The sequence below is a fragment of the Emys orbicularis genome, chromosome 7 (assembly GCF_028017835.1).
Source record: "Emys orbicularis isolate rEmyOrb1 chromosome 7, rEmyOrb1.hap1, whole genome shotgun sequence".
Classification (NCBI taxonomy): domain Eukaryota; kingdom Metazoa; phylum Chordata; order Testudines; family Emydidae; genus Emys; species Emys orbicularis.
Genome location: NC_088689.1, coordinates 37,599,083 through 37,617,628, shown reverse-complemented (window position 1 = coordinate 37,617,628; position 18,546 = coordinate 37,599,083). Strand labels below are relative to the sequence as shown.

The 18,546-nt window shown below is 44.9% G+C and overlaps 2 protein-coding genes across 3 annotated transcripts in view; both read right to left on the bottom strand.

Moving 5' to 3' along the window:
- Positions 1 to 3,438: 3,438 nt before the first annotated feature.
- Positions 3,439 to 4,904, bottom strand: DKK1 (dickkopf WNT signaling pathway inhibitor 1). Its single transcript, XM_065408431.1, has 4 exons — positions 4,668 to 4,904; positions 4,417 to 4,579; positions 4,052 to 4,195; positions 3,439 to 3,689 (listed from the first exon to the last, which is right to left on the bottom strand). Exons 1-4 carry the CDS (start codon positions 4,902 to 4,904, stop codon positions 3,439 to 3,441), a joined length of 795 nt encoding a protein of 264 aa, XP_065264503.1.
- Positions 4,905 to 17,978: 13,074 nt separating this feature from the next.
- PRKG1 (protein kinase cGMP-dependent 1) overlaps positions 17,979 to 18,546 on the bottom strand; it is a 944,545-nt gene continuing 943,977 nt past the window's right edge. For both annotated transcript variants that reach the window (XM_065407822.1, XM_065407820.1), the window contains exon 18: positions 17,979 to 18,077. In XM_065407822.1, the coding sequence (XP_065263894.1) occupies positions 17,979 to 18,077 (99 nt within the window). The remainder of the gene's footprint in view (positions 18,078 to 18,546) is intronic.

Genomic DNA, 18,546 nt, shown 5'->3' with positions numbered 1-18,546 from the left:
GAGAGAGGGAAAACACAGTAGCATCAGAATAACTCTATAGCCTTGTGGCAACAGCATTGTCTCAGGATGTTGGAGATGCAGGAGTCCAATCCCTCTGCTCCAACGTGGAACAGCTTCAACAGGAGCGATTGAGGGTGTCCCACATCAGAGTAGCCAATGACCCAGGAGTTAGGGCTTTCACCTAAGAGTTGACAGATCCCTCCCCGTCTTGTGGAGAGGTAATGTGACACACTGAATAACCTAACCACTGGGATAAATGTTATGAGGGAGGTTCTCTTCCCCACTCCCCAGGTGTTCTGTGTGAACCTCTGAGCATGTCTATTAGATAGGATCCCAAACACGTATTAGGCAGCCAAAGCCTATCTTCCTGAGTTTGTGAATTGCTCTGGGGCTCAGGCAGTGGACAGGCCACTGGATACCTAGAGCGAGGCAGCACTGTGCATACCCTGAGGCAGGGCCGGTGCAAGGAAGTTTCGCGCCCTAGGTGAAACTTCCACCTTGCGCCCCCCCCCCCCCCACCGGCCCTGCAGCAGCTCCCCACTCCCCCGCTGCCCTGAGGCACCCCTCGCGGCAGCTCCCCCCCACCCGGGGAGCCGTGTGGCAGCTCCCCACCCAAGCTCACCTCTGCTCCGCCTCCTCCCCGAGCACGCCGCCCCTGCTCTAATTCTCCTCCCCTCCCAGGCTTGCAGCGCGAAACAGCTGATTGGCGCTGCAAGCCTGGGAGGCGGGAGAAGTGGAGCAGCGACGGCGTGTTCGGGGAGGGGGCTGAGTAGAGGTGAGCTGGGGTGGGGAGCTGCTGCACGGCTCCCCGGGCCGGGGGGGGGGTGCCTCAGGGCTGGGGGGGGGGGGGGAGAGCTGCAGCAGGGCTCCCCACCCCAGCTCACCTCTGCTATGCACCCTCCCCGAGCACGCCGCCCCCGCCGGCAATGACAATAATTGCATGGAGCGGCCGCTGCGCTGGGAGAGGGAGTCTGAGCCGCACGTGTCAGCGTGCCGCCGGCAGCCCAGCCCAGGAACGCTGTAAAAAAAATTGGGGGCACCGCTTTTGGGCGCCCCCAAATCTTGGCGCCCTAGGCAACAGCCTAGTTTGCCTTAATGGTAGCACTGGCCCTGCCCTGAGGCAGAAACATAAGCACCCAGGGAACTTTTTACTGCAAAAACGTAGGTGCGTAGTGAGTTCAGGTGCCTTCAGGGTTCAGCAGGATTTTCATGAATTGGAGCCTAAAACTGGGACTTAAATGCCTAAACCCAGACTTTGGTGCCTAAGTACCTTTGTGAATCTATATCGCTGATATCATAATGATGAGTGCCCCTATAAAACAATAGCATCAAACAGATGCCAAAACCAGGGGATAACTTGGAAGAAGGACTATAGAAGAAAGTTACAAGAGTACGCATGGTAAAGTATGCTGCTGAAATTTTGCTGCTGCAGAAATGTATTTCCCTGAGTTATGATTTAATCTATAACTGTAGTAATCTAGATCACAATTGGCTCATTTCTCATTGTAACCAACCCTGGATTATTCTTCATAGGCTGCTATGAATGGCCTTATAACCAAGTGGGTGGAAACAGTTTATTACTTGGTAAAACATCAAGATCCTTGCCCTGCTATGTGGAAACCCCCTTACCATTTTCCATGTGAAACTGAAATCCAGTCCTAAGTGGTTTGAAGAAGGCTAACTTAAGTGCACTTCCCCCTTCAGGAATTGGCTGCTGCTTCCTCTGAGTCAGAAGGATCCTCTTTCCTCACTTTGCAGCAAGTGGTTTCCTGTGTCCTCCCCTCTACTGTATCTTCCTGCAACCCTGGCCTTAAATCAGTGGGAACTGTGTCTTCCTGATGCTTAAAGCCCTGCAAGGGGAAAGAGCGCTTCAAGCTCAGAGGTGAAATTTACCTCTAAAAGGCAGTGTCACAACATGCCAATTTCCTGTGCCTTGATATGGCCCCATTGGTCACTGAGTTAAGCAAGCCCCAATGCAACAGATATTATTGGCTATAGCCCTTTGAGATGAAACTAAACTCATTTCAGTAACATTAAAGCAATATAGGGAAAAGGCTGCATTTCTACATGAGTGCACTTCACAGGACATTAAAGCTGCCTTCGCATTTAATAAAGTGCTGCTTCCACACATCCTCGGAGAGGCAGTCACAGTGATTTGGGCTCAGAAGGCAAACAAAGCAAAACAGTGATTTGGAGGGGAAAGATTTCTCCTGCAACACTTGCAGGTAGCCCAGACTCCTGAGCCCCTCGCACCTTTGTGAACTTCAACTCTAAGCCAGCTTGTAAGGCACTGGAAGGAAAGTGACTTGTCACAGCACTTGTGTGTGTTTGGAGGGATTAGAGTATCAATGGAGCCAATGGCAATTCACACCAGCTGAGGCTCTATTACTTAGATGCAGGAGTCTAGAGGTGCATCCAGTTTCTTTGGTTTAATGGCTGGGCTGCAAGCGCCTGAAAAAGACACTGGGAGTTAAAGCTAGCCAGCAGAAGCTGCTTTCACACATTACTCTCCAGATGAGAGGATAGAGTGCTAGCAATCACCTCCATCTCTCAGAAAGGAGTAGGGGGGGTTAGCCTTCTCCAATGTTCTCTTCAAGTAGGGTGATGATTTCTGATCCCCACATAGATGGGAAGTATATAGAATGTATTTTGTTTGTGGCAACAGCACTTGTTTATGTTTTTTTATATACAGAACAAACACAGGTAGTGAAAGCAAATGCATGCATGTGGGGAAAAGATGATTCTCTCCTCCACATTAAGAGCACCCACAACTTAGGATTTATGGTTGCCAGGTCAATTGAATTGAGAAAAATGGCATAGAGACCACCACCATTCATAGAGCCTCCTCACTCCTATTTAACCAGCTCTGGACCTCTTCCTATGCAGAGCCTTAAGAAAAGGAGACATCTCAGTTTATATGCATATCATTGTTTCTGACAAGTGTAAATCCATATAGGACATCATTTTGTAAAGTTAAGCTATTAGTGTGATTTAAGCTTGCCTTTAGATGGGTCTTCATTTAGACCAGAGGTAGGGAGAAATTTATCAGTAAATGCCAGTCGTGTTTTAAAAAAAAAGTTATTTATTTCACTTCCACATGGACAATTCATAGACTTAGGAAGATATAAAACCAGTGTGTACAAAATGTGTCACAATAGCAGACTAGAGATCATGCAGCACCTTTAGAAAAATTAAAATTCTGGAATATGTACAGTTAAGTGCCACATTGAGTATTTACAACACAGTAATTTACTGCAATTAGTCACTGAAAGTTTCTTAAAGAAACAAGCCTCATACTCCAGCTTTAGGAAGGGGAAATAGCAGAGTACTTAGTGTAACCTCCGAATCGGTACATCCTTAGAGATGAGCTGCCAAAACAAACAATGCACTGCCCAGAAACCCTCTCCAAAGTCCATCCTATGTAGTGAGGAGTGGTGTTCAATGTCTTTGGCAAGTATGCAGTCTGGAAGAGTTGGTAGTTGCATAATCTCTTTGTAGCCGACAGGACAGACCTTCTCCACAGTAGCATCGCTGGAAGATCTCCAGGCCATGAGAGCCTTTCCTTCGGTGTTTGGTGCATACTTGGCCTTCCTTAAGGACAGGTTTACAGATCTTGGACCAAAAGTGACGCGCACAACACAATCCAGCAGCACAGTCTGAAGAGCGGAGGCAGGTGGTACTTTCCTGACCTTTGAAAGGAGAAAGTGATTAAAAGCCTGTGGTAAATTGTCTGACTGCAGGAGAGTCAAACAGCAGAGACTTGAGCAAGCAATTGCAGTATAGGAGGCAGACTTTGTCTAGGGCTTGTCAGAAAATAGGTGGGGGGCGGGAAGAGCCACAGACTAGCAGCTGGATGGCTGCATTTAGCCTCAGTGCTTTCTCCGGTGCTATTTCTGGCAGACACCTCAGTTGGGCTGTGCCTTAGTTAAAAGGCACTTTACACATGGGTTTAGTACACTGCAGGAATAGGGGGAAGCCTAAGCAAGGTTTGAGGCTAACCCACCCCCACCTAGTTACACTTGCTACTGTAGGAGCCACCAGGCCCCCTTACCTTTCAGGTGATGCAGCTGGGAAGGGGATGTGGTCCTTTTGGGATGCAAGTCCGGGATTCCATGGTCAGGACTGAAGCTCTCAATGATGGTCTCCTCCATCTCCCCGGGGAGAAAGTGACCTTGCTCTGATGGCACACAGATCCCTGAGAGGGGAAAAGGGGCAGGAGTCAGCACAGCCTGGGTAACAGCAGGGCCCCGCTCGAGGCTGCCACATAAGCATGTGCGCAGCTATGGGGCAGGCGGGTGCTCCCCGCAGTGGCGCAGACACACGGCCCTTGGGAGTCTAGCTATTGCACCTGCACCCAGGCCGGGGCAGCCCCCCCAAACAGCGCGGCACGGCCCCGCTCCCCACCCCGCCCCTCACCGTTATTGCAGTAGTTGCCCGGGCAGCACATGGCGTGGCGCAGGCAGCGCTTCCGGCGTTTCCTGCAGGCGAGGCAGAGCGGGACTGCGGGGCCGGCCCCGCGCGGGGCACTGGAGCAGAACTCGTCCGGGGCGCAGTCCTCGTCCTCCGAGCAGGTGTAAGGCTGCAAGGGGGAGACAGCGCCAGTGAGGCGGGGGGTGGGCTCGCCGCGCGGGGGGCAGAGGAGCCCCGCTCACGGGGAGGTCACATACCTGGTGGGTCTCGACGGCCTGGTGCTTGTTGCCCCCCTCGAGCAGGGCCGAGTCTGCGGGCGCGGCACTGACGGAGGAGCCCCCCAGCCCGGCGCCGCCGCCTGGCAGCAGGTTCTTGATGGCGTTGGAGTTGAGGAGGCTGGGGCCGAACCCGGCACTCGACGCCGACACCGCCCAGGGGCAGCAGCACAGAGCGGCCGCCAGCGCCACACAAAGACGGGCCGCGCCCAGCAGCATCTTCCAAGCGGCAGCGAGCTGAAGCCAAGGGGTCAGATCCGCCCCGCACGAGGTAAGGGACCCGCGCAGTAGCTGTACTCCTGGTGGGCTGGGGCGCGCCTGGAGACCGCAAGCCCTAGGTGGCGCAGGGGGATGTTCCGCACAGCTACTCGCTACTGGTAGCTACCTGCCTGGCTGTTGTTGCCTTTATACTCCCGAGGGCTGGTTCGTGGTCCCGCCCCTAAGGGGTGGGGGGAGGGCGCCACAGGCAGAGATGGGATTTCAAAGAGAGCCGGGGGGTTGCGCTGCTGCCCCCCACAAAGCCTCCCTCATTGGCCGAACCCCAAGAGGGGGGTTTCGCAATCGCCGCCGTGGCAATTATCGATGAATTCCCAGGCAACTGCTTCCACAAGTCTCTTTGCGGCTCCGAGCAGCGTCTCCCGCTGAGCTGCGGGCACCAGGGGCTGCCTGTTATGTGGGAATCGCGTACACTTTGTGACTTAATTAAATCCCTCCTTTTAAACCATGTTGTCACACAGCGCCGAACCCCCACCCTCCCTCCGGGCCGCTGCGTGTCGCCTGTGCCCAGTATCAGCTGCCCAATCAACGTTACTAGTAACTCCAATGTGGACTTTTGTGTATTCGGGGGGGAAGCCGAACATTACTCGGCTCTGTTAGGTGTCAGTATGGCATTTAACGAGGCACAATCGTTTTCCCGGAGGGTGCTGTTTGAGTTACCGTTTTTCACTGTAAATAATCTTCTTTGAACAAAACAAAACACACCCAATCTCCACATCAAACGATGCGTAAGAATGGCGGCCACGCTTTCTAATTACCCTTTGATGGGATATTTAGAGGGAGCCTGGCATCTGTTAGTTGCAAATTAGCGCAAGGATGGGTTATCTTGTACAAATGTAGGAAGAGGAGGTAGAGTCCGAAGCTGTCTAGTCCCCATATAAAGCGGCGTATTTTAACTTTATTCAAATGCTTTCCTCAACTGGCAGCATTTGCCCCCTCTGGGTAACGGGAGACGCTGGTTAAACATACAACGGAGATCAAAGGCCAGTGCAGCGCCAAGCTGCCGAAAACCGTTTGCCAAAGTAAGTATCTGGTCGAAGCCCCCTAAAGCAAATCTAGGTTGATTAGCACGTAGTGATAAGGCGCGGCTGCCGGTCCTTTTAACAGGCGTTTAGGCACTGGGTAGCACTAATAGTTCATCACTTGGTGACACATAAATTAAAGGTTTCAGAGTAGCAGCCGTGTTAGTCTGTATCCGCAGAAAGAACAGGAGTACTTGTGGCACCTTAGAGACTAACAAATTTATTAGAGCATAAGCTTTCATGGGCTACAGCCCACTTCTTCGGATGCAGTGGGCTGTAGCCACAAGTACTCCTATAAATTAAAGGGTTATTCTGACTCCAGAGTGCAAAGGGACGAAGTTACAAAATAAGCCTTTGCTGTAAAGAGGTGCCTTAACATCCCTCATGGGGACGGAGCGACTTGACTATTAGCGCTCCCGTGCTTCCCCCGCTCTAGTTGGATGTTAGATAGCCGCAGCAGCAAGTGTTTGTATATTGTTACTACCATTTGGCCAGGATTTCATAACAATGGTTCTTGAGCGAGCCTGCCTCGCCCCCTCTGGTTTTGGGGAGCGTTGCGCATTTAAGAGGCCTGGACTGTGAGGTTTCCACCTGCCAGGCAGGCTCTGAGCTACCAAAGAAGCCCCCTTCCGCTCTTAATGGGCTAGTAGTGCTGTTTGGTGCTTTAAAAACACGTTGCATCATCCCACTGTGGCGTATGCAAGCGATGGTCTGGATTTGTAGCCTTTACTCGCACATTGACTTCAAAGGAACTGTTCAGTGCTCTAGGGTTACTAGTGTAATTAGAGGCAGGATCGGGCCTTGTAGTGTGAGATTAAACTTTCCAGGCAAGCTTATCTCGGCTAATAGGAAATAAACAAAGACTTGGCATAGCACATTAGGGCTTTGCCATGAGGAAGAAAATCTGTTTGAACAGGGGGGCATGTCTGACGCACACTTTTTTGCAAGTGTTGTAGCTGTGTGGGCCCCAGGCTATTAGCGAGACAAGGTGGGTGAGGTAGTATCTTTCATTGGACCAACAGGGTGCAAGAGACAAGTTTTGGCGCATACACAGGGCGCTTCTTCAGCTCTGGGTTTTGGTGTCTAACTGCCTATGCTGCACGGTTAAGTATTCTTTTATAATGGAGCACCTAGGGAAACCAGGGTGCTGAGGTGTGAAAAGATGTCTCCCCTCTGTATGGTTAGGTGGGCTCCCACTACAGGACTCAGTTAATGTACCCTATTAGCTGCTCTATTACTCAGCATTGATAGCTGAGCCCCTTTGCCTTAGGAACCTTTAAGGCCTCAAACAGTAAAATCAATTCCCAAGAACACACAGAGTTATCACTTTATTCCCAGAATCATTTATTCCCGGCCCTGGCTGCGCGCTCTCATCCATTAAAAGGCGGGTATTCCCGCCTCTCTGCTCTCATTTAGCGCAGTGTTTCCCTGGGGCCACCCTGCGGCACTTCCCATAAGACTCCCAGCCCTGTGCTTCTGCAGAGCTGTAACAGTTGGCTCCACATCAAGCCAGTCAGCCCCTCGGTTACCTACAAGCAGAGCTAGCCGCTCGGGCTGCCCTGCCCAGGACGTGCACCAGAAGAGGCGCGCTGGCTACTTAGGAGCCCCGGAAGCGAGCGGGCTGCGCTGCACAGGCTCTGGCCATGGGCTTGGACTTCAGTAACGTGCCCGGCTAATCTCCCCCTTCGCGCTTCATTAATACGGAACTGTGCCGACCTGCACGTTGCGCAGCGCTGCAGGGTCGGTGCCGTGCCAGCCTGCACGTTACACACAGACTAGAGCAGCCCCCCCCCGCCCATGGCGCGGTGTTCGGTGCGATTGGGCACGTGGCAGTGCCCTCCCTCCCTCCACGTGTGGGGCTGGTTCGCAGCCCTCTGGGCCCCGCGGGCTGGGGCTGCGGGGGGACCCGGCTTGCCTGGCTTCCCGCACAACGCGGCGTCCGGCGCACTGGCTCGGCAGCTGACAGGGCTCAGCGCCGTCTCTGGGGCCGGGACTGTGTTTGCTCAGCGTGTCAAGCAAGGCTTGCTGAGGGCTCGCTTTGATGAGCGGAGATCAAAGGCGCCGGGGACCCCAGGTCTTAATCAGCTGAGCCTGGATGGCGAGGCCCCAAACAGTCCGTTTGCTCGGGCTTTGCGCAGCCACTCTGCTCAGCACAGCCTCGGGGCAGCATCTGCCTGGCCGCAAATCTATTCACACGGCAGTGCGCGCTGTTGGCTTGCAGTGTCAGTCTCCGGCCGGCCAAACAGACCCACAGCCCTCTGCCTGTGTGAGACGGAATGGGGCGGATTGGCTTGAAGCGTTTCCTGGGGACTTGCAGGGCACTGTCTGGCAGGGGACAGTGAAAAGTAACGCTCTCAGCGCCCTCCTGTGGTCGTTCAGCGTCAGCTTGCAAAACACCTGCAAAACGCTGGGCAGGGTCGGATTAATCTTTTGTGGGCCCTGCGCCAAACATATTTGTGGGCTCCCATGTAGTGAGCATGATGGTGCCATGGTACTGCTGGGATGGGGATGAAAACATTTATTCAAAAACTAAGATATCTGAAGCCATGGTTGATTGAGACCTCTATTCAGCCCATAGAGAACAAAGTGGGCAATCATCAGTATACCCAGAATAGTCTTGATTTTTGGTTTACTTGTGTGGGAGGAGTTGTTTGTCTTTTTTGTTTAAACACTCACGGCCTGCTTGGGGACCTGAACACAAATGTTCATTTAGCACAGTTATGAGCCATAGAAAAGCCGGATGTAGCAGTCAGTGGAGTTGCACCTGCATCTCCACATCACCTCCGCCACCTAAAGTGATGTTTCGTAAATACATTTTTTGAAAGCTGGATTTTCTACTTTGATATAATAATGTTTAAATATTAAAAATAAAAGTTTCTTTAGCCTATTTCTCCCTTTGCCTCACCATCCCTCATGACTTTAAGTGAAACAGTAAAGTTACTGGGCTGGAGAGTGGGGAGGAAAATTGCTGGTGCCTGTCTTTTGCAGGGAGAAAGGGCCAGACAGACAGACAGGTACACATGCACTTACAATTTACCAACACAATCTAGCCTCAAGCCCCCACGCCAACCTTCACATCTGGCCCTCCCCCCTGCCTCCTACTGTCCTCCCACACACAATTAGCCCCCACCTTCACACAAGGGCTCTCCTCAATCACCCTGCTATTGCCCACCCCCCCACACTTTCAGCCCAGGGCTGTCACCCTCCCTTCTACTAACCCCCGCCCCCCGAGCCAACCCCACCTTCAACTCAGACTCCCCTCCCTCTGCCCCTTCCACACCCAACCCCCACCTTCACACCCTACTTCTCCTACCCCCTCCCCAAGGAGTCACCGCTGGCTCTCCCTTCACACTTGGACTTGCCCCACAACTGCCCCTTCCCCCCAGACTGCTCTCTACCACTCCCCGGAGTGCAGGGGAGAAGTTTCTGGGCATTCTCACTGGCAGGGGGTGGTGGCAGCCAACCCCACTGTCACCGCCCCTCTGGCCCTGAGAGCCACAGAGAACCAGCCTCTCCCACGCTGCCCCCAGTGGTGGCCAGGGACACCCCCCCCCCCCCCCCGGGGCTGAAGCTGCAAGGTCAAGACGGTGCCCAGGAGCCCACGGCATCAGAGTTTCTGGGGGGGGGCCCTCATGGTGAGAGTCACAGCACTGCTGCCACCCCAGGTGAGCGGGGGAGACTCGGAGCGGGGGGGCTGAGCCAGTAGCCCCTACCCCATGGGTAGGGTGGCGCAGCAGGATCAGCGCCCCAGCACTGGGAACCCTCTGCCTGCACCATTTCCCTTTTTTTTTTGGTCCATTCCCTGCCACTCACTTCAACTGGGGCAGCTCACAGGATGGCGCTGGGCATTATGGGACTACTAGTGTAGCTGGCAGCGCAGGTCCAAGGGCCTCGGTGGAAGGCAGCTTCATGTGAACTACAACTCCGAGCACACCTTGCAGCACATTGCTTGGCTGTGGCCAGGGCTGAATTAACCCTTTGTGGGCCTCCAAGTAGTCATTATGGACCCCTTCCAAATGTGGGCCTGGCACCACTGGCGCTATTGTAAATCCGGTACTGACACTAGGGGCATCTCCACTCTAAAATTTGAGTATTAGCTCACTAAACAACAATACACCTTGAAAGTATTTGAAACAACAGGAGGCAGGATCTTAAATTGTTAGTCAGGCAATTCCAATAGAGGGAGGAGTGAGGAAAAAATAATGTAGCTAAATCTGATAATTTTGTAGGGGAAGCCTAGCAGACAGTTATAACAAGCTAGTCAGCTGAAACTATCATCAGCATGACAATGGTTTTGAAAGTAAAATGAAGCAAAAAAATACTGCGACTGGTTACCTGGGACCCTCTTTGTGTGGCTCTTGTCCAGTTGCTGGAGGTTAGGCATTCTCTAATGAGTTGGGATTGAGAGTTACTAAGTAACAAGGAGACTTTATTACCATAATTCATTCAAGTGGCGGAGAAAGAATCCAATATGGAACTTGAGAACCATAAGGGCTGGGGCTATTGGGGATTTATATACTTACTGTTTGATGCTATAATCCATAAACTCTGTCTTGAGGATAGCAGCAATAATGTTCTGGATCTAGTAATTGTGTGCTCCATTCCTCGGAACAGTACTGCACACGGTTTCTCCTGACACTAATGTACAGTGACTTGGGGATAGTACATAACTTTGCAGAGTATCTCCAGAGATGTGAAGGCTCAGGACCCTCGGTACACAGGAGGTTTTTCATAAGCTTCATATAATGACAACTTTCATGAGGGAAAAAGGAGGAGCTAGGTAGTGAAAAACCACTTTCTATAACTATTCTTCATGGGATAGTTGTCTCCTCTATCCAGAGTGAATTTCTCTCTGAGATCCCTTTCCCCCCCTATCAGCAGGCAGATTGTAGAAGAGAGTGGAAAAGTGTTTGCATTTGGGTGATTAACTGATGGCATTTAATTTGTGTGAATATAAGAGAATAGATTTTCTTACTGAGAATTTATTTTGCTTCTGAAACTTGAACTTGAAAAACCATTCAATAACATTGCTCAAGAGTGGCATTGTTGCTATAATGTAAGTCTCTTAGGGCTTGACTCCACTCCTATTCAAGTCGACTGCAAAACTCCTTTTGTTTTCATCTGAAGCTGGATTGGGCTTTATTATGGGAATCACTCCAAGCTATAAATAGGAGTGACATTTTTAATGTGATGCAGGCAGACATCTGTTAAAACAGAATGATATATCACAATGGTGGTGGCATAAAATGCATTAGTGGATGTGGGTGGGGGGCTCCAGCAGGTATTATTTTTCCTTCCACCTGGCCAATTTACTTAATTCGTTCTGATTCCTTTGAACAGACTTTCTGTATTAACAGGGAGTGCAGTTTATTCATTTCCTTTTCTAAGGTTAGATAAAAATATCATTAAGCTATCATCAGCATGAAAATGGTATTAAAAGATGGTTTTGAAAGTAAAATTAGGTTAAAAAATACTGTAACTATACCATCTTCATCAAAGCTTTGCAGATCATAAATGCTAATTCCCTTAAGGCTTGGGTGTTTACTTCAGAAGATACAACCCTTTAATTAGAACTACAGTATTGACCACCCACATACAGTGTTATTGATACTCTTGTTACCTTGTGCTAGGGTATTGTCAGATCTTGTAAGCAAAGCAGGATCAGGCCAGGTCAGTAATTGGATGGGCATCCTTCAAAGAACACATCAGGTGTTGCAGGAAGTGGTGTAGGCAAGACACTTCTCTTTGAGTCAGTGATGAAACATTGTTGGAGCATGGTGTTTTATGTATTGTGTTGCTGTTTTTCAGATGAGATGTGAAACCACGATCCTTACATTTGTATAGTCAATAGAGAACCCAGGACTTCGTGTTATTTTTAGCATAGAATAGCTAACATCACCTCTGGCCAAAATCTGATTCCGGTAATTATGTGATGACACTAAATTATCTTTGTAATTTTCAACTGAATTCATCTTTACTTCATGTCCTAAACTGTTGCTGTAAAGCAGCTGTTGCATTCTATGTCAGATGTGTCTGCATAGCAGTAGTGCATGAAGTGATCCCTGTATGCAGTATCTCTTTTCTAGCTTATAGGACTATTGGGGTACTTCATTTAATTTTGTAAATCACTTGGAGCTACTTAGATAAAAATGTCCCTATTTGAAAGGCTCTGTCTAAAAACTGCAACATTTGTAGTAACCAGATCCTGAAAATCAGTCATGATATTTTCTCAGTATCTCCCCATATATCAAGTTTCAAGGTGGGCGTTCCTTACTGGGGGGCTCAAGGATAGCTTCTGTTATTTGGATTTTTATTTCACTTTCTTCAGTATTTGCTGCAAAGCATTTAAGAATATGCTTGACTTTTATTTCAGTGGGATTTACACAGATGCGTAAATGATTTGCTCAATAGGGAAGGGCAGCTATTGTACACATTGAGCTTTTAGCACATGGACCCTAATCTTGCTATTTTGCAAGATCCACATTTACTACTGAGATGATGAGATCAGGCAGTAACTCCTCATATTCTGAGCACAGTGGCATTGGAGCAATTTATATAGTAGGGGTGCTGAAAGCCATTGAACAAAACATCCTGTATATGATGGGAACAACTGATGATGCTGCTGCACCCCCAAAACCTCTAGTTCCAGCACCCCTGCCTCAGCATTGCAAAACTCATGTGGCATTCTAATTACAAAGCTGAGACCTACATTACAGCGTTGTCTGTGGGTAGGTTTGAAGTAATCCACATTTTCCTGGCATATTGTCCATGGCTGATGAGTCACTATCTCTAGACATGTACCTTAAGGGATAGCCATAACAGACTACTTTTTGTTTTATCGTCATCAATCTATTTTCATTTTCGTAGAACATATACTATTTATGGCCAAACAGTATCCTTTGGGATTTAGCTTACTTCTTTTGGAAGTATATTTGTTTTCAGTATGCATGTAACATATATATTTATGTAGACAGAGAGACACATATATTAGAGGTTGTAAAAGAGTTATTTACCTCTACTTTTCTAATTGTACACACACATAAATAGATGGTACCATAAATACATTCAAGTATGCCATCTAACATACCTGTGATATTCAAATGAAACATCACACTTCAGTCACCATGGGCATCTCACCTCTTCAGCATAGTCACCTTTTATCTATTTTAGATGATGAGGATATGGCTGCATTAATGCTTTAAGAGTAATCAATCTAGAAGTACTTTCTAACAATTGTTAGATCATGTGTCAGCACATTATATCATACAATATAATAAAATATGATTAGATTCTGATTTGAACTACAACTTGTACAAAACTAGAAATCTGACATTGCAGAACACATCAAAACAATGTTCAAAAGTAATTATTTTTATTTCAACTCTATAAAGTATACAACAGGCACTCAGTAATTACAGCTGCAGGGAAAATACAGAGCAAAACAAAAGCAGTTAAGTTTATGAAAAAAAGTTCTTAAATCTACATCAAAAGAGTGCAACTGGTCAATGACCATTTGATGACAGACATCGTATTTTGACAAACAAAAAACTCTTTCATGTAGAATCCATTGTAAGAAGAAAACCAAAGAATTATAGCCATAAGAATACAAAAGAAACAACCAGTGTAAAAACAGCATACATTGGAATAAGTATGGTAGGCAACTCTGAATGAAATTTCCCTTTGCTAGTAAAGCCTGAAACATTTGAGAAATTGTCAAAGTCTCAGTGCTATGTCTGTTTATGTAGTAGACAGTTATGGAAGAAGAGAACTAATAACATACTTTCAATATTTAGCTTTCTAGGTGTGTTGAGAGCTTGCCTCAGAAATGATTTGCATATACAAGAGCTCATATAAAGCACTGATCCTGTTTTGTTGAGTGGTGCAACAAGATATTTCTTTTGTAGTCATTGGTTTCACGTTGAGATGTGATTTTGTTTGGTGTAAATTACAGTTAATTGCTAATCATTTGTCTGTGTGGAACATTTGTAATGGAGTTTATAAAATATGATATGTTAGAACTTTACTGCACTATAGTTTTTTAAATCTGCACAGCTTAGCAAAACAGGAATACCTGTATACAGACTGATAGTATGTCATATATTAATTTGACCTGCACGTACATTTATACATTTCACAGAAATGACGCTGTATCTCATTAACAGATTCACAGCTCTGGTACATTTAACAGAAATAAGAGAACAACTTCATCATTTCTGTAATTCATCAATATTATATAATAAAGGCTTATAAATTGTTAGCAGAAAGAACTGTAAAACGCAGCAAGCTAAGAAAGGACAACATTTTGAGGTGTGTTTGTCTTTGTCATGCAGCATAACACCAAATTTGTATTTTTATAGGATGCCATGAATTTAAGGCACTTGCAACAATGCCAAATAGCTAGATCATGTTCTAAACTATGGAACAGATGAATAAGAGTACAGTTGACAAAGTTCAATAATACTGACAATTATGACATTAATTCAAGTCTACTTTGATCTAAAACATTACATTACAAATAAGAAAACTGAAGTAATAATGCCATGGAACTCCAAATAAAAAGTTATATGAGTACCACAAAATATCAACACGAAAATATCTATTTACATAAATATTTGCTTATGGTCCTATTGTTAAATAAGAGTTTTTTAATGAATAATGCAGCAGTGTAATGAGCTACAGATCATCTGTATCTTATGAACCCAATGCTAACACACTTGTTTTAAATATGGTAGCTGATTTCTCCTTATGTAAATACATCATCTTTCCATATATGATAAAGGAGGCATAAAGAAAAAAAGACAAGTGGAAATACTGAGGCAATCAATTTATGTGAATGTATATATGTAAATCAAATATATTAATTATAAATGAAGGGGTTATTCATATACATATGATAATTTAAGTTATTTAAAATATATGTGGTAAAGAAGATGAAAGTTGAATGAAGATTTATATCAAAACAAATTTGTATTAATACACTGCATGCCATAGGATTCGGATATTATTGTATGTGGCACAGGGACAAAACTGATAGGAACAAACAAAAGTAATTGATAACAAACTCATTTTGAAACATTCTTCCTGTAATGTTTTCAGTTCACCCAAAAAATATTGTGATGCTCTTTTCTCTTGGCAATTCTTCAGTTTATTGTAACTGATAGTTGAATTCCAAGTACTCATACCATAATAACTATTTAGAATTGAGACAGATGATAAACTCTTGTTCTTCATGTTCTTATATATAACAAAAAAGTCAGTTAACAAATTAAACAAGTTTCACTGTCCAATGTAGCCACATCACTCCATGTCAGACAATGGGGGTGGATGGATCCAGCTTTAATGCAGAAATAAGGTGAATTCCCTTTTTTTTTTTTTTTTTTTTTTTTTTTACTAAGATGACTATGAGACTGTTTTAGCCCTAGTATCTAGTGTCTGCTTTCAGACAGTATTTTAAATCCCTAAGTTAAATGTTTAAAATTAAGTATATGGTATACTTGTTGTATACAAGTAGTTCCTGGTAGATGTAATTATTATTATTTTTATGATTGCTTCAAAGTGTACAAATCTTAATGCAATGCCACACGATTAATGAATAGCAGAAGTAATTTGCAGTTTTGTTGTGCTGCTGATATTGCCTTATCCTACTATATGTAACTGTAAAAATAAATGAAATAGATTAGTTAAAGGGAACTGTGGTAAGTCAGGCTTTCTAGTCTGCTGGCAAATTGTAGACATGATGTTGGTATATTCATTATTCTACTTATTTGACAATGTTATCTTTAAAATGCTCTATTAAACCAATGTCCTTATGAATATGAAAAGCTGCTAAAATGTATTCATGGTAGGCATTCTATTATTGATAAATCCCCTACTATTTGCCTCTCCTGTATTTAAGGGTAAAGACAAAAATGCCACAAAATCTTAACTAGGGGCCTACTCCTGTTGAAGTCAGTAGTGAAACTCCTGTTGATTTCAATGGGATAAGATCGGATCCTAGATTCCCATGCTTTGAAAAATCATGTATGCCATTAATATGCTAATGTACAGTGGTCACCACAAAAAACTTAACATCTGCTAACTGTTACTGCACAGTTATTTGGGATTACCATAGTCTTCCCGTAAATTTAGAACAGGAGATACCCATAATAACTGTGTGGTACCAAATGTGGGAAATGTTGATCTTTTAATGGCTTTTATATATATATATATATATATATATATATATATATGCATTGGAGTACAACAAATTAAGTCACATATTTTGACTCTGTATAACATGGTATAATCAGATGTGGCATCATATGCTGCTCGAATTAATATAATGGGGCCCTGGTAAAATCTATTGCAAGTTCTGAAAACTAGTGCCTCTTATAAGTGTGAGGGGGTAAACTTACATTCAATCTAACACATCTCTGATTAGTTGGCAAATAAGGTTTGATTTTTTTTTCTCACATCATTGTAAATCAGGAGTGACTCCATTGATGTCCTGGAGTTACAGTGATGTAAAAGCAGTTGAAGTAAGTGAGAAAAGAATTCAGGCCTATAGTATCCTTTTCCCCTCTCTTTTTTTATAGCAGTTTGTGGTGTAGCCGTTGCAGCACCTCAGGATAATCACTGAAGTGTCTGTGTACTGCAAATATATGTGCCAGCAGATCTCACACAAATGCAGTAGACCTGTGTTGCTCTCACATTAGTTTTCCATTTATGTGGTGTGCCATCAGAATCCCATCCATTATTCCAGGCAGAGTATTAGGATTCATTGTTATAATACTGTGTTGTAACCGAAAACATTGGTTTAGTTACATTTTGAAATATAGTGATAAAAAATACAGCCAGGTCATCTGCAAACTGCCTCGGTATTGATATATTTTTAAAGAAGCAGGAAAAGTAAGAATACTATGATGGCTCCCAAATACTGCAGAGTAAAAGCAGAGAAGATGCAAATGTGGAGACTTAAAGGATTCTCTGTTTTTAGAGCATCACTAAAGATGATGTCTCTTGCTACATATCTCTGAAATGCTTATTGACTGCTGAACATTTATATTCACAGATGAAAGACGTACATAGCACCTATACAGTATGTTACGGGTCTGAGATTTTCCTCCTTGGGTTCTAAAAGCTAAGGGTTATTTTAAGATCAGTCTTTATTTCTAATAATTAATAAGACCAGTTGGTTGTTGTCATTCTATTTCTAGGACCATTATTTAAGCACAGTTTTTTTAATATGTAGAATGAGTAATTATGATTTTTTCATGCAAATATTTATTGTACCAAAAGAAAAATAAAGATGTTAGTTACATCATGTTCTCAGTTGTATGCGAAAACCGACCCATACCTGCCTTAACAGTTCTCAACAGAATCTGTAGCAGTTGTGCTTTTGTTGTATCAATTTAAAAAATCTGTCAGAAAGAAAAAGGAAAGGTAACATTCAGTCTTGTCATGAATACTGCTTGAAAAAAGGACAACTTTTAGCACTGCTTTGACATGAACTCATTGACCTATAGTTTTGTGGTCCTCCTTTGTATTCACACTGGCCTGCAGTAAAAGACCCTACAAACTCACTCTGAAGTGTGGGAGTACCCCACATTCTGTACCATAGATAACTATAGTACATAATAAGTTACTATTTGATCCTACTGATAATTCTAGCTGTAAAATACTGGCTTTAAGAGTATCTTACACTATTATCTTTCAAATTATAATTAGAGCATAGCAAGATAATTGCAGTGATAGAAAACATATTTCTTTACTGGTGAAAAGGCTTGCTTCAGGACCACCATGTCAACTGCTATTATAAGTTCAAACATAAAACATGTGAAGAGCACTATTGTCATCTAAGCAATAAGTCCTAATGCCACTGTAGTTACTGTAGCAGCATCAATCAAGGCATCATGGTGACCCCGAGCACTAATCCTCCCCAATTCCTTCAGTTTTGCTGGCAGCCATGTCTCAGGAAGCTGTCTTCAGCAAGGCAGAAGCAGGTAAGAGAAATACATTAGAAGTCTATATCCCATCCTGAGTTGTCATCAGGTGGCGGTTCATCATTGTCCTCAGGGAAACTGTCGAAATTGCTTGTGTCCGTCGGAGATGCAACCTATCAAATGAACAGTTAATGTGTTTGCATCAGTTGCTTTTGATTTTAAGAAAATCTCTATTTGGGACCTTTAGAAAGACCATTTTTCCTGTCTCAAAACAATGCTCTTTCAACATCATTCACAAACCTAAAACATTTTATCTATGGAAAAGTTCACTAGTTAAATATGACTAGTAAAAGCTTTCAAAGAAGAGGGAGAGCAAATACATTTGTCCCTTGGCAATATTGTCAATGCTAGGGTATTTATTTAGGTTTTCTAAAACAATGTATAACAAAAATTAAAAAATGACTATGCTGATCTTTGTGTGCATTTGATGTAATTAAAAAACTATGGTTGTGCAAAAAAATCCAGTGGTTTCCTCAGATCAAGAAAATAACCAAAGATGTAACATCAAATAAGACCCCCAGAGTACTTCATCACACCCATAAAATCAAAGCATATCAACAGTGTCCAACCACTCCCACAAAT